At 45.4% G+C, this 14,779-nt stretch overlaps 1 protein-coding gene across 1 annotated transcript in view; it reads left to right on the plus strand.

Annotated features, from left to right (window-relative positions):
* The window catches only part of DNAH2 (dynein axonemal heavy chain 2), a 6,636,854-nt gene that overhangs the window by 2,814,226 nt on the left and 3,807,849 nt on the right, over positions 1-14,779 (plus strand). The window contains exon 37 of the mRNA XM_044077324.1: positions 14,403-14,592. Coding sequence (XP_043933259.1) covers positions 14,403-14,592 — 190 coding nt within the window. The remainder of the gene's footprint in view (positions 1-14,402; positions 14,593-14,779) is intronic.

Below are 14,779 nucleotides of genomic sequence, written 5' to 3' on the forward strand. Positions count from 1 at the left end.
TGGCTCTCTTCAAATGGATCCTTGACGATTGGATGGGAGAAAGGAAATTCACCCTGGGGATCATGTCAGTCACCCTGCTAGACAGGGGTCCAGGGAAGTAAATAGTGTGGGAAGAAATAGCCAGGGAATTGTTATGGCTAGGCTTGTATAGGCCCTATGGCTGATAGCCTAGTACCAACCTATGAACCTACTGCCTTGGGCAGTTCATTTACAAAAATCCTGCGCCATTTGTCACTCATTCAGCCATAGAGTGCTGCTTGAGAAGAAAAATAAACTTATTGTGAGACATTTACTGAAGACCCCCTTCTCTGAAGCGCTTGAAGAAGGTCAGGGCACTCCAGAATCAGCCAAGTCTCCTTCCTCAAAGTCCAACAAGTCGGGAAAGAGGTCATCTCCTTCTTCTGGTCAATCAGAGCCAGCTAAGAAATTCTCAAAAGTGGCATCTCCGGAACCGAAGACTGCTGGGCCTGAACAATCATCCTTCATCGGCTCCTTCTGTGTTGGTGCCGATGGAGTTTCACTTACAGAGCCGATCCCTGGGATTGGAGCCAGTTTTTCAGACCTTGAGATCTCCTCTGCTGCAATCAGGCAGATCTCCTGCTCCCTCCTCTCGCTCCTCCAGGAGCCTTTCTGATGATAATGTGGATTGTGTGGTGCAGAGGCATTTAAGGACACTGGCGCTTGCCAAACTGCTGTCGGCTCCAACCCAGAGGGATTCGGAACCGACCAAGACTTACCCCTTCAGTATCGATTCGTCCTCTGAGCTGACCTGGGACCTCGGAGCCGGAATGTCTGGAATAGATTGTAGTGGAACTGCCGGTGCCAAGACCAATCCCATAATCTTCGGGCCCGACTTCTGCTCTAACATCCTCGGTTCTGTCTGAACTCTGGGAGTCTAAGAGCCGACGCTCTCCAGTCGTGTCCGGGAGGGGGGGGTTCAGATCGGACACTTGTCATATCCAAACTTGCATGGTTGAGCTCAGCTCCTGTATCGGCCTCGGAGCCAACCCTCTTGGTTCCAGGGATGCCTTCTGGCTCTTCAGAGCCGGAGGTTTCCTTTGACCAGGGGTGGGGGGGCTTTCGAGGTGATGAGGAGAGTGTTGTCTTCACAGGCAGCTCCACTCTCGGGTCCTAACATTCTTCTCCCGAAGACGTTTGTCTCAGCACCACACCATCCACAGACACGTGGAGACCCTAGGCCTCAGGATACCCCATTGGGTGATTCCCCTCTCTTCCAAAACCTCCCCAGAATACCCTTCTGAAGAGGTTCTCTTGTAAGAGTCTTTGCTAGTGGAAGCATTTAGACTCCCCAGAGGAGTCAGTCACTTCTGAAACAGATCTTGATGAGTCAGAAGGGTCCCCATATTTGCCCTCTGAGGATGTCTCCTTTGCTGACATCCTGGAAATTCTTAAACAGAGAGACGGCTGGAAGTCCATCAACCCTTCTGAGGAGGAGTCTGTGTACCTGAAGGCTTTTGGGTCTCACCCTACCACCACTTGGGTGTCCCTGCCCTTCGAAAAGCTCATGTAATTAGTTAGTTGACAGGCGTGAAGTCTCCAGACCCAGTGGAACCTGTTCCTCGGAGACTAAAGTTTATTACTGCACCATCAGACAAAGATTTTCTTACCAAGGGTGTTCCAGTAGATGCTATGGTGGTGGCGGCGGCAGTCACCAAAAAGGAACTTTCAGAGACATCCTCGTCTGTCCATCTGCCGAACAAGGAGTCTTGTACGATGGACAGATATGGAAAGCGCACATTCTCTTCAGTGACATTTGCACTCAGATCACTGAATTATCTGATTTACTTTACTAGGCTACAAAGAGCTCTCCTAATGGAGCTAGGAGATGCTCTCCAAGGTTCAGTAGCTGCAGGGGTATCAGACAAGGTTTCTTCTCAGCTCTCCAGCTTAAACTCCATGGTTAACTCCATCATGAGACTCATTTTTTATACACCAGATGGAGCGAGTAGAGCAGCGGGTTTAGGAATTTCCCTAAGGAGACATTCCTGGATGCACTTGTGTGACTTTGCGGAACCCTTTAAATCTTCCTTTGTGAATGTCCCTTTTGATGGCTCGCCCTTGTTTGGGCCAAAAGTCAAGGACACATAAACAGGTGTGAGCAAGAAGGAAAAACTCTCTCTGCCGTAGGAGTCCATTTTTCCCTGCCTTCTAGACCTTACCCAAAAGGTCAAAAGGGAGGAAAAATGTGGTTCAGAAAATCCCAGAGAGTTTTTCAGGACACGTGGCGATTCTTCCCTCATGGGCAGAGGAGGAAGCAGTAATGGAAGATGCTGTCCATGTGGTGGAGAAGGGGTCCGCAAAACAAGGCCGACAGGGAGTCATTCCATGGTAAGTCTGTTTAGCGCTCCAGAAAGCAGGCCCATCTGTCCCTCTCTGGAGGTAGTCGGGAGTCGCTTCTCTTTGTGCCCAGAAGCCTGGCTAGAAGTAACAAAAGACAAGTGGGTACAAAGTATTATATCAAGAGGCTACTCTGTGCCTTTTTCCTTCCCTGTCCCAAATGGTACATCCCAGATGTTCCAACCAGTTAGAGGGAACAGGCAACTCTAGAAATTCAAAAGTTGCTAGACAAAAGAGTCATCCAAACAGTCCCTGCAGACCAAATAGGATCCGGATCTTACTCAAGGCTTTTTTTAGTGCCAAAGAGAACAGGAGACTGGAGACCCATACTGGATCTCAGCAGATTAAACAAATCAGTAAGAAAAACAAAGTTCCGGATGGTAACACTGCAGTCAGTATTCCCCTTTCTGGGAAAAGATGATTGGATGTGCTCTGTAGACCTCCAGGATGCGTACTACCACATAAAAATGGACAGGCCATCCAGGAGACATCTGCGCTTTCGGCTGGGAGCCATTCACTACCAGTTTTGGGCTTTGCCCTATGATCTCACTACAGCCCCCAGAGTGTTCACCAAGTGTGTGGCAGTGGTCACAGCTCACTTGAGATGTCTAGGATTCTGAGTGTTTCTATATCTAGATGACTGGCTCCTAACCTCCACCACCAAGCATCTACTAGTAAAAGTAGAGACACCACATTGCATCTCTGCTCTTATCTAGGAATTACGTTAAATTATGAAAAACCTGCCTTGTTGCCATCTCAGAATATCATTTTAATAGGAGCAGATGTAGATATGACAAAAATGATGGCAAAACTTCCCCCAGAAAGAGTTCAAGTACTGCAACATCAGGTCTTAAACCTTCTTTCCAGAAAATAAGTACAGGCAAAAACAGCCCTGAAAGTCTTGGGAACCATGACAGCAGCAATAAAGTTAGTTCCATTAGCATGCCTGCACATGAGGATTCTGCAGTGGCTACTGTTTACTCAGTGGTCCTTGTAAGAACTTCCCATGTCCCACCAAACTTCAATAATGGAATCTTGCAGGAAAGACCTTCACTGGTGGCTTCGCTCCACTCATGTGACATCAGGTCGACCCTTTGTTCTTCCACAGCCATTAGCCACAATAATGTCGGATGCTTCCCTGATGGGGTGGGGGCATTATCTGGGAAGAACAGTCCAGGGCACTTGGCAGGATCACGAGGGCCCATTTCCACATCAGTGTCCTAGAGAAGAGAGCGGTGCTTTTAGTGTTGCAAGCATTTCAGGACTCTCTTCCACTGGGAACTATTGCAGTACAAAGGGACAGCATGTCAGTTGTTTGGTACATAGACAAGGAGGAACCAGGTCCCTACCCCCTTTGTCGAGAGGCCCTGAGAGTATGGCAGTGGGCAACCTCCTCCCAACACTTCCTGATAACAGCATACATCCTGGAGAAATCCAATGTGATAGCAGATAAACTCAGCGGAGATGATTTTCCACAAATGTGGCCAGCCTTGCTGCGACCTTTTTGCCAGATCCATAAATGCCAAATGCAGTAGCTTTTTTGCCCTAATCCCCCCCTCCAGGGGAGTCACCAAGGGATGCACTTGTACACGATTGGCCCTCGGGTGTCCTGTACGCCTTTCCTCCCTTTCTGTTGATACCCAGAGTTCTTCAGAAAGCCAGCTCATTGGGAAGGAACTTAATACTTGTTGCTCCATACTGGCCTCATCAAATCTGGTTCCCCTTCCTTTAGCCTCATCTTCAGGAGGAGCGGTGGGTTCTGGAGCCGGTTCTGGACCTTCTGACATGTGTCAGGTGTGCTCCATCCCTCTCTTCAAACACTCAAATTGACAGCTTGGCTGCTCCGATTCCAAATAGCCAGGCTCCCTAACCTTTCTTCATCTCTTGATGTCATCCCATAAGGCTTCAATGAGGAAATTATACATGAGCAAATGGAAAAGATTTTCTTCCTGGGTATTAAATAACCACATTGATCCGTTTTCTGCACCTATAGTTTCCATTCTTGATTTTTTGACAAAACTATTCAATGAAGGAGCAGCTGCAGCTGCTATTCGAGTTCAGTTAGCAGTGACATCTAATTTTCATACAAGTGAAACAGGCCCAAATCTGATGTCTCGCAGACTATGCAAAGCTTTTCTGAAGGGTACTATTTTATTAAAGCCACTCATTAAGACCCCTCCAGCACCATGGGACCTAAACCTTTGTTTTATCTTGTTTGATTCTCCCCCTCTTTGAACCTGCATCATGTTGTGATCTGAAGTTTTTAACATGGAAAACAATTCTCTTGATTGCCATCACTTCTGCTAGAAGAGTTTCAGAGCTGCAATGATTATCTATAAAGCCCCCTACATGCTTTTCCACAAAGACAGAGTATCCCTTTGACCAAACCCAACTTTCCTACCAAAGGTATGCTCAGAGTCTAATTTGAATCAATCCATAGAACTACCAGTCTTTTCCCCCAACTATGGCAACAAAGCAGAATATATGCTACACCAGCTGGATGTACATAGACAGTTATGTTTGTACTTACATAGGACAAAGGACTTCAGAAAATCTGACCAATTATTTTTTTCATTTTCAGACTCTAAGAAAGGTGCTCTTGTATCTGAAGTCACACTTTCAAAATGACTATCAAATTGTATTACTCTTACCTACAAATCTCACAACAAAGATCTCGCCTTTAAAGTCAAAGGTCATTCTACAAGAGCCATAGCAACCTCTTTGGCCTTTCGGGCTAGACTACCAATTAACACTATTTGTGCTGCAGCAACATGGGCAATGCCTCATACCTTTATCACTCATTACAAAGTGGATTTGGCCTTCAGGAACAGAGCCTCCTTTGGGTCCAGAGTTCTGAAGAATATTCTCTCGTGAGCCACCCAAGAAATATGGTGCTAGGGACGCTGTCCCAACCAGTGAAAAATGAAGGTGAGATAGGACAACATCACATAAAGAAGACAAGTGCTCACCATAACATTCCATGAGTGTTGTCCATCTCGCCTTCATTCTTAGATCCCACCCTCCTTCTCCAAGCCTTTGGCTCCTAGAGGACAGAGCGGTCATAATTGGAAACAAATATTCTCCGACCTTCTTCATTGATGTCCTTCAAGGATGCATCTGCAGTCATAACATATGGGTTGTCCTGCCTCAGGCAGCCCTTGATCGCCCGGTTCCAAGTCTGGGGTCTGGCCTCGGCTGATGTCGCCTTTCCCCCCGCCGCCTGGGGTATGGGTATAGCAAAAGCATCAGCCCATTTTTCCTCCAGTCTCTTGCCGCGCCGGTGCCCAAAGCAGAAGCTGTTCCGCAGTGCCGGTCGGTCAGATCCAGTGATTTCAGCTACACTCTTTCTACCCTAAGCCGATGTCAGATAAAGTAAATAATTGTTTAACTAAACAAATACCTCATAAGGATTTCCATTCCTACTGCCTTCCTTGCTTAGGCCCAGACCACGATGTATCGTCCTGTTCAGCCTGTGCTTCCTTCAACGGCGAACTCTTGGCTGAGCTCTAGTAGAGGAATTTTTGGGGCTAGGGTCGGGTTCTGAAGGAATTTTTTCGGGCTAGTTTTGCATATAAAATGCCGGAGACTCCGACATCACATTTGGTGAAAACGGAAGGACAAGCACCGACATCACTGCGGTTTTGGCGTTTCTGAAAAAACGGTAAGGGCTTCATCATGTCTCGGTCGGTCGCTGAAACCGAGTCCTCAGAGATTCCTTCATCTGAAATCTCAACCTCAACACCCGTGGACCACGTCCCCGAGGAGGTCGACTACCGGACTACCACCGAACGAGCCAGCAGGAGGGATGTCCGGCCACCATACTTTAGACATATATACCTCCGCACGTGGGCAGCTAGCCCCCTGCTTCCATGTCCATTAAGGCCTTTTCTAGGGCTAAAGCTGCTAAACATTCTAAAGCTTTGCCTCCCAAGACTACCTCCGTTCTCAGATCCTCAGCCTTGCAGAGGATCTTATTTCTAACCTCACCCGGACAGGGCCTCTCACCTCCACCAGACAAAAGGCCCAGGACTGAGCCTTCTGACCCACACTCTTCAGATGAGTCCACGGATGGTTCTGAGTTGTCAGACCACCAGGAGGAGGCTTATTCGCCCTATGAGGATTCTGAGGCTGAAGAATCTATCCTTGGCTTCGGCCTCCCTCCTGAAGAGTTTTCCTTTGGTGAGACTCTACACTCCATGAGAGAGCATTTTCAATGGCAAATTCTCTGATTCTAGAAAAGATTAAGGACCTTTTACATTTTGCCTCAGCATAGGCCCTTAGCTATACCTCCTGTTTTGAATGTAATTGATGATGTGTACAATGATGTCAGTACAGCCCCTACTCTCCCCCGCCCCTGCCAAACCTGATAGATACATTTCCATCTGTATAAAGCCCATTCTGCAGACCCAGAAACTACTCTGGGCCCTAAAGGGTTTGACTGCCACTGCCAAAATCCTCTACCTTCTGAAAGAGAGTCTAGAGCTTTAGAGAGATGAGGAAAGAAGGTATATACTTCTGCAACTCTTCCCGTCAGGGCACTAAATTGTCAATTTCATATGATACAGTACCAAGAGTATTTGTTAGATGAACTAAACAAGAAGCTCTCTTCTCCTGAGCCCCTTGACCGTAAATCCCTTCAGGATTTGGTACACAACTCACAGCAGGTTAGTAATCATTTCTTAAAGTGTGGTTATGATGCATTGGAGGCTTCATTTAGGTCAGCTATGACTGGGGCAGTTATTCGTAGGCATGTCTGGCTGAAGGAACAATCTTTGCCAGACCATGTTAAAGCTAAACTCCTGGATGCTCCCATGGAGAAGCAAAATTTATTTGGCTCCTCTGCTCAGGAGGTCTTAAAAAAGTATGAAGAAAAGGCAAAATCTGTGCAAACAGTTAAGGATTTCCTACAAGTCCAACCACCGAGATTCAGCAGAAACTGGCCTACTAAGAAGTGGTCCTTTCCAGACTCGGATAGAGCCCAGAGAGGCAGGAACAGACGCCCCAGAGGCAGAGGCCAATCTAGGGGCTCTTACAGAGGCCGTTAGTGGCAGCCTGCCAACCAGAGAGGTAGTGCAACAGCAGCAACAACAACTATTACACCAGGACAGGCTCAATGACGCACCCTTGGGCAGAAAGCTTGCTTTATTCTCAAAAATTGGCATTATATTACAAGGACACATGGACACTGCAAATAATAGACAAAGGATACAGGTTCCACTTCCACACTTTGCCAAAAAGAAACGGAATGCCAAACCTACCACCAAATCAGAGGGCAGAGGCTTTAAAGCAGATCAACAACTTGCTTCAAATGAAAGCTATAGAAAAGGTACCACTTTCAGAACAAGGCCAAGGATTTTACTCCAGACTATTCCTTGTACCAAGAAAAGAAAATCAATGGAGGCCTATTCTCGACTTGTCCGCTCTGAATACTTACCTCATTGTGCCAAAATTCAAGATGCTGACCCTACAGCAACTTCTTCCCATGTTGGGCAAGGAGTCTTGGCTGGTGACTCTAGATCTCAGGCATAGGGTATACCCACGTCCCCTATTCACCAAACTGCAGAAGACACCTCAGATTTCTTGCAGGATCAGAGCATTATCAATTCTCAGCATTGCCCTTTGGCTTATCTACTGCGCCCAGAGTATTCACGAAATGCCTGGCATCAGTAATTGCACACTGCAGACTTCAGGGGATTCAAATCTACCCTTATCTGGATGACTGCCTTATACAAGCGGACAACAAGGTAAATTTGATAAAAGACTTGGCCTATGCCATCCACCTACTACAGGCATTGGGATACACAGTCAGCATCCAAAAATCAAGACTGGGTCCATCCCGAAGGATAACCTTTCTGGGTGCGGATCTAGACACAACCACCCAAATGGCCTTTCTCACAGAAGAAAAACAAAAACAACTTCCGGATTACTTCATGAATCTGACAAGACAAGCTCAGCTTACTGCAAGGAAAATCCTGCAGGCCCTGGGTTACATGGCATCCTGCATAATTCTGATACCACAGGCCAGGCTGCATATGAGAAAATTACAATGGTATCTAAGGAGTGTATGGTCTCAACACAGTCACAGTTTGGAAACTTTGATACCAATCATTCCTTGCCTTCAAATGGAATTCCTGTGGTGGGCCCAGGCCTGCCAGTCCAACAGAGGGTTGCCTTTCAACAAACCAAAAACAAAACAAACCATCACCACGGACGCTTCAGACCGAGGATGGGGAGCACACATGGAGGGCAAATGTATCCAAGGCCTATGGTCTCAAGGACAGCTACACATGCACATAAACCAAAAGGAAATGCTGGCAGTGATGCATGCAATCGAGGCTTTCAAACCCTTCCTCCATCAAGGCCACCTTTAATAAGGACAGACAACACCACGGTCATGTGGTACAAAACAAGCAGGGAGGCACACACTCCTACCCTCTATGCCGGCTGGCTATGAATCTATGGGAGCTATGCCTGAAACTCAATATCCAACTGCAGTCCCAGTTCGTGCCAGGAAAGGAAAATACACTGGCAGACAGCTAAGCAGAACTACCATGGATGCACACGAATGGATGCTGCACCCAGACATCTTCAACTCATAACAAGGCAGGGGGGAAGCGGAGATAGATCTGTTCACCTCCCCTCAACCATCAACTGAAGACATTCTGCTCAAGGACATACCACCCACAAGCATGGAGGGTGGACTCTCTCTCTTTCAGCTGGAAAGCTCTAAAAGTGTATGCCTTCCCACCTCTCCCTTTAATGTACAAGGTTCTACTGAAGATCAGGGAGGAACAGCCAAGAGTGATTCTGATAGCTCCAGATTAGCCGAGGCAACACTGGTATCCACTATTGAGGAGCATGTCACAGGCAAAACCATGGCCTCTCCCCCTATGGCCTCTTCTTCTAGCCTAAGAACAATTTCAAGATCATGCATCCCAACTTAAAAACATTGCAGCTAACTGCCTGGAAAATCCCTTAAATCCAAAACAAAATGTTTTATCACAGAGTGAAGGACATTATCATGGAAGCTCATGGCCTTCCACAAGGAAGACATACTCAGCTAAATGGAAAAGATTTTTCATTTGGAACACATCAAAAGGCTTAGATGTGACAGTGGCAAGCATGACACATATTCTGGAATACTTAGCAGAACTGTTCCACAATGGCCTTTCCTATTCTTCCACTAAGATTCATGCCTCAGCAATTTCAGCAGAATACAATGTGGACCCACCTATCTTCTCACACCCTCTCCTCAAGCAATTTCTGAGAGGGATCAAAAATATCAAACCTCCAAGAAAACCCCCTTTACCTGCTTGGGATCTCAACTTTGTCTTGGAGAAACTAACACTTCCTCCCTTTGAACCAGCAGCATCAGCGGATCTACAGTTTCTGTCTTGGAAAACTGCATTCCTTCTGGCCTTCAGCAAGAAGAGTATCTGAGTTACAAGCATTAATGGCAGTACAGCCATTTCTTATCTTCCATCAGGACAGAGTTACACTAAGAACTAATCCTACTTTTATGCCAAAGATGGTATCTAGGGTATCCTTGAACCAAGCTATTCACTTGCCTACGTTCTTCCCAACTCCACAGAATAGAGGGGAAAAACTTCTGCACACCCTGGATATACACAGACAACTACGCTACTACTTGGACAGAACTAAAATTAGCAGAAAAACTGACCAACTATTTGTAGCATATGCTGCTGGGGTGCAAGGAAAAGCAATTTCCAAACAGACTATTTCAAGATGGATAGGAAATTGCATTCTATTTTGTTACTCCTTTCATGGAAAGTCAGTTCCTGCAAACATCAGGCCTCATTCCACAAGGGCCACGCCACCACTACAGCCTTCCTACGAGGGGTGGCTACCAAGGACATTTTAGAAGCTGCTACTTGGAGCTCCGTGCATACATTTACCAAACATTACAATCTACCTCTATACTCCAGATCCAGAGCAGGCTTTGCTACTGCAGTCCTGCAGGGGATCTTAACTACACCATCTTTTTCTTAGTACCTCCTCCCCCAGATTGGCTATGGTATTCTACCCATATGTTATGACTGCAGATGCATCCTTGAAGGACATAGTACAGTTTTGTACCTACCATAAATGTAGATGTCCAATAGGTATGCATCTGCAGTCAGGTTTACCCTCCCTCCTACCCCTCTGTGGTATTCCTAGGGTGTTTACCCCTCTTTTAGCTAGCTGGGGGACTCTGTTATGGTGTATTTGTTTGTATATACATGTATATATATATATATATATATATAATTTTGCAAATGTTTGGAATTCTATTGCATTTATCCAAATTTAGCCTTCCTAGAGCCACCTGGCATCTGGGGCAAGAAAAACTGAGGAAAATGGCGGCTGATGCTTACATCAGCCGAGGCCAGACCCAGACTTTGGAATCCGGCCGACCGAAGGGCTGCCTGAGGCAGGATAACCCATATGTTATGACTGCAGATGCATACCTATCGGACATCTACATTTATGGTAGGTACAAAACTGTACTTTCTACAAGTTTAGATAAGTTTTATTGTTACCTATTGTTATATCAGCAAACAAGATCCGGGGAGCTTTCCTAGGGCATGATGGGATAAGGATACAGCCACGAGCTAGTCTAAGACCTTAAGCTTTTGTTTAATACCGAGTCGGAACCAAGGATCGGTTCTGAACCTAACCAGTAAAGAATGAAGGCGAGATGGGCAACACACATGGAACGTTATGGTGAGTACATAACTTCTTTTTTATTAATTACTGTTCTTCTAAGTCTGGGGTTCACAATAAATTTCAGAAAGTCCTCTCTGAAACCCTCCTAAGATCAAGTCTTTCTAGGGTGCAGGATTCAAACAGTGCTGATACTGGCATCCCTGCCTCCTCCAAAGGGATTAACTCTCATTTTGTTCTTTCAATCTTGGATTCCTCTGGTGTCTGTTAGACCCAGAGAGTTTCGCAGAGCTCTGGGTTTCATGGCATCCACCATTCCTTTGTTTCCTCTGGCCAAACTCCACATAAGAAAGTTTCAGTGGTATCTGAAGTCAGTTTGGCTTCAACATTCACATCCCCTTGAATTTGTAGTTCCTGTTCTACCTTGTCTAAAGAAAGAACTTCAGTGGTGGAGTCAGCAGTTGTCTCTAAACCCAGTGCTACCTATTCATCCTCCTCTCCCCTTTCAGGAACTCTTTACAGATGCCTCAGACATGGGATGGCGGCAGCTTTGCTTCCTTAAACGTCCTGCAGGTATGGACGCCTCATTAGCAGAAAGAGTACATCATTGTCAGGGAAATGAGGGTCCTTCTGCTGGCTCTTCAGACCTTTCACCCTCTCTTGGACCCTGGGCATCTGAGGGTATTCACAGACAATACCACAGTGATGTGATATATCAACAAACAGAGAGGGACAAGGTCTTACCTCCTTTGTCAGTTCTAGTTTGGAATCTTGATGTCCAGTATCAAGTGACTCTCCAAGCAGTGTACATCCCCTCAGGTCAGAATATTGTGGCATACAATCTGATCAGGTCCATAACTCAATCCTGTGAATGGATGTTTCACAGGGATGTATTTCTGGACATTGTCCACTAGTGGGGTACTTCTCAAGTGGATTTGTTTGCCTCCCCTCTGAACATACATCTTCCTTGGTTTTGTGCCAGAGTCCCAGTTCCTCTGGCGTGGAAGGTGGATGCCCTCTCCTTTTGCTGAAAGGGAATGTTTCTGTATGCTTTTCCTCCCCTTTCTCTAAGTCCAAAAGTCCTCCGCAAAATTCAACAAGACTCTCCAAAAATCTTGTTGTTGACTTCTTTTGGCTGCGATAGCATTGGTTCCCTCTTCTACTGCATCTAGCCTAGGGCAATCATCACAAGTTACCTCACAGGGTGGACTTACACAAGACAAGGGATCTCTCATCCATCCCCACCTGCCCACTCTACAACTGACACTGTGAGTGACAGGATTTTAATTTCTCACAGGCACCTTTTTCCTGAGGATGTGCTGAGGGTTCTGCCAAAGGCCAGCAAACCCACTACTAGGAAATCCTACTTATCCAAATGGAAGAGGTTTTCTATTTAGTGTCCGTCTTGTAACCTGGACCCACTTACTGTGGATGTGCCTTTGGTTCTTTCTTATTTGTGTGAGTTGCTCAATTCTGATTTGGCCTATTCTTCTAATAAGGCCCATTTATTATTCTTGGAATACAGTTCTTTTGCTAGCCATTACTTCTGCCAGACCAGCATCTGAACTGCAAGCCCTTATACTTGCCCTCCTTTCTTGGTGTCTCACAAAGACAGGGTTTCCTTGCATACTAATCCTTCTTTTATGCACAACGTGGTTAATGAGCTGTCAATCAGTCTACTAATGTGCCTACTTTTTTACCCTTTTCCATGATCTACCAGTGAGAGGGTGCTGCATGCCTTGGATGTGCACAGATAACTTTGATATTATTTGCATAAGACCAAGTCTGTTTGGAAATCTGGTCAGTTGTTTGTTTCCTTTCATCCTAGGTCCCTAGGATTACCTGTATCCAAGCAAAATATTTCCTTTTGAATTTCAAAAGCTATTTCCTTTTGTTACACCTTTCATGGCAACAGCTTTTCTTCTTCAGTAAAGGCTCATTCCACTAGACATGTGGCTTCTTCTAGTGCCTTTTCCAAGGGATCAGCTACTACCTTTATTTTAGAAAGAGCTACCTGGACTTCTTTGCATACTTTTACCAAGCACTACAAGTTAAATAGTATTTCTAGATCTAGAGCTGGTTTTGCTAGAGTCATTCTTCATGGTTTTCTAGAAAGCTCTACTGCTCCTTCTACCTCCCAAGTCTCTTTTTAAGCTTTTCTACTCTCCCATATGAAAGGAAATACTGCAGCAGTGAATGTAAGGACATAGGACATTTGTGTAAAATCTTACTATCACAGTAGATATCCTTGCCTTCACTGCTGCAGTGTGCAATCCCTTCCTCCGCCCCCCTTAGTTCTTTCTTTTCCTTTCCTGGATGTGCTAGTCACCTCCTGGGGCTCCTTAGACTGGTATTCCTACTGGGACAATCAGTTCTGAGGAAGACGCACCCAGATGTCACTTTTATGGCCCACGCGATGCAGGTACCACACATCTGATGTCTGGTGTGCCATAAAACTTTAGTAGGCTTTGGTGTACTGGCCAACTTTGGGCTTTCATAGCAGGGAAAACCTAATGTAATGAATACTGCAGCAGTGAAGGGAAGGACATCTACTGTTATGGTAAGGTTTTACACACCTGTACTTTTTATACTTTTTGTAGAACTTTACTCGAACTTCTCAGCTAGAGCGTCTTCTGCGTGGAGACATGCATGAATGGGCGTACCTTCATTGAAGGTTGTGCATCAGGGCTGGTAACTTGGCACGTAAAAATCAACTACCAGTCATTAGCGGACCAGAGTTCCGCTATGGCGACCCCTAATCGGGAAAAGCCAAAAGACACAACAACAACAACTACTCGAGCTTCTGACAGTTGTGAATACCTCCAGTTGACAGAGGGAGGACAGATGGTAGGACCCATATAGCTCAGGCTACTGCAACATTATTCTAGTAGAACATTTACTGTTATGGTTAAGTTTTATGTATGCTTTGCTTCTGATATTTTCAAAACTGCCATGTAAGCACTTTTTTTGAAATATTTGTATTGTCATTGTTTATTAGCATGTTCTTTTGGGTCAGTATGTATCTCTTCTGCTTTCTTTACTAATTTTCTAATTTTGTAAAGTACTTGTATTTTTCAGTTTTCAGTAAAATACGTATTTGATGCCTAGCTTTCACAATTTTGTTAAACATTGTGTGAAGATGAATCTCTACCATGAACTGCATTAAAGTGCTGCTGCAAAACATACCCAACGATTGTATAAAATGTGTACTGCTGAATATTCAATTAACATTAATTGCAGTGCATGAGGTTTCCATCAGTTAGGAAAAGCTAGTAACTTTGTTTTAACTGTGCAATGATGTTAAGAAGAACTGAAATGAGGTGGCGAGATGAATGTGCATTTATATTATTGATGAATGTGTTATGACTCTTCTCATCTAGGTGCTACATGACTTTGACTACTGCTCTACATTTGCACCGAGGTGGTTCTCCTAAAGGTCCTGCTGGGACAGGGAAAACAGAGACTGTAAAGGATCTTGGGAAGGCTTTGGGAATGTACGTCATTGTTGTCAACTGCTCTGAGGGGCTAGACTACAAGTCTATGGGGCGCATGTATTCTGGCCTTGCCCAGGTAAGTTAGCACTTCTTTTCTCCTCTGCTTTCTTCTCTAGCAACTCTGACTTCATGCTTTGTGGACTGGCCATTCTGTAGGCTGTTCAGCTCACACTTCTTTCTTTGCTGCTAAATTGTGTCATTCTTGTTCTTGCCAGCTTTCTTATTTTCAGCATATGCGTACATGTATAGCTTGTTTTTCATAT

The sequence above is a fragment of the Protopterus annectens genome, chromosome 7.part0 (genome assembly GCF_019279795.1).
Source record: "Protopterus annectens isolate FY-2018-M chromosome 7.part0, PAN1.0, whole genome shotgun sequence".
Taxonomy (NCBI): Eukaryota; Metazoa; Chordata; order Ceratodontiformes; family Protopteridae; genus Protopterus; species Protopterus annectens.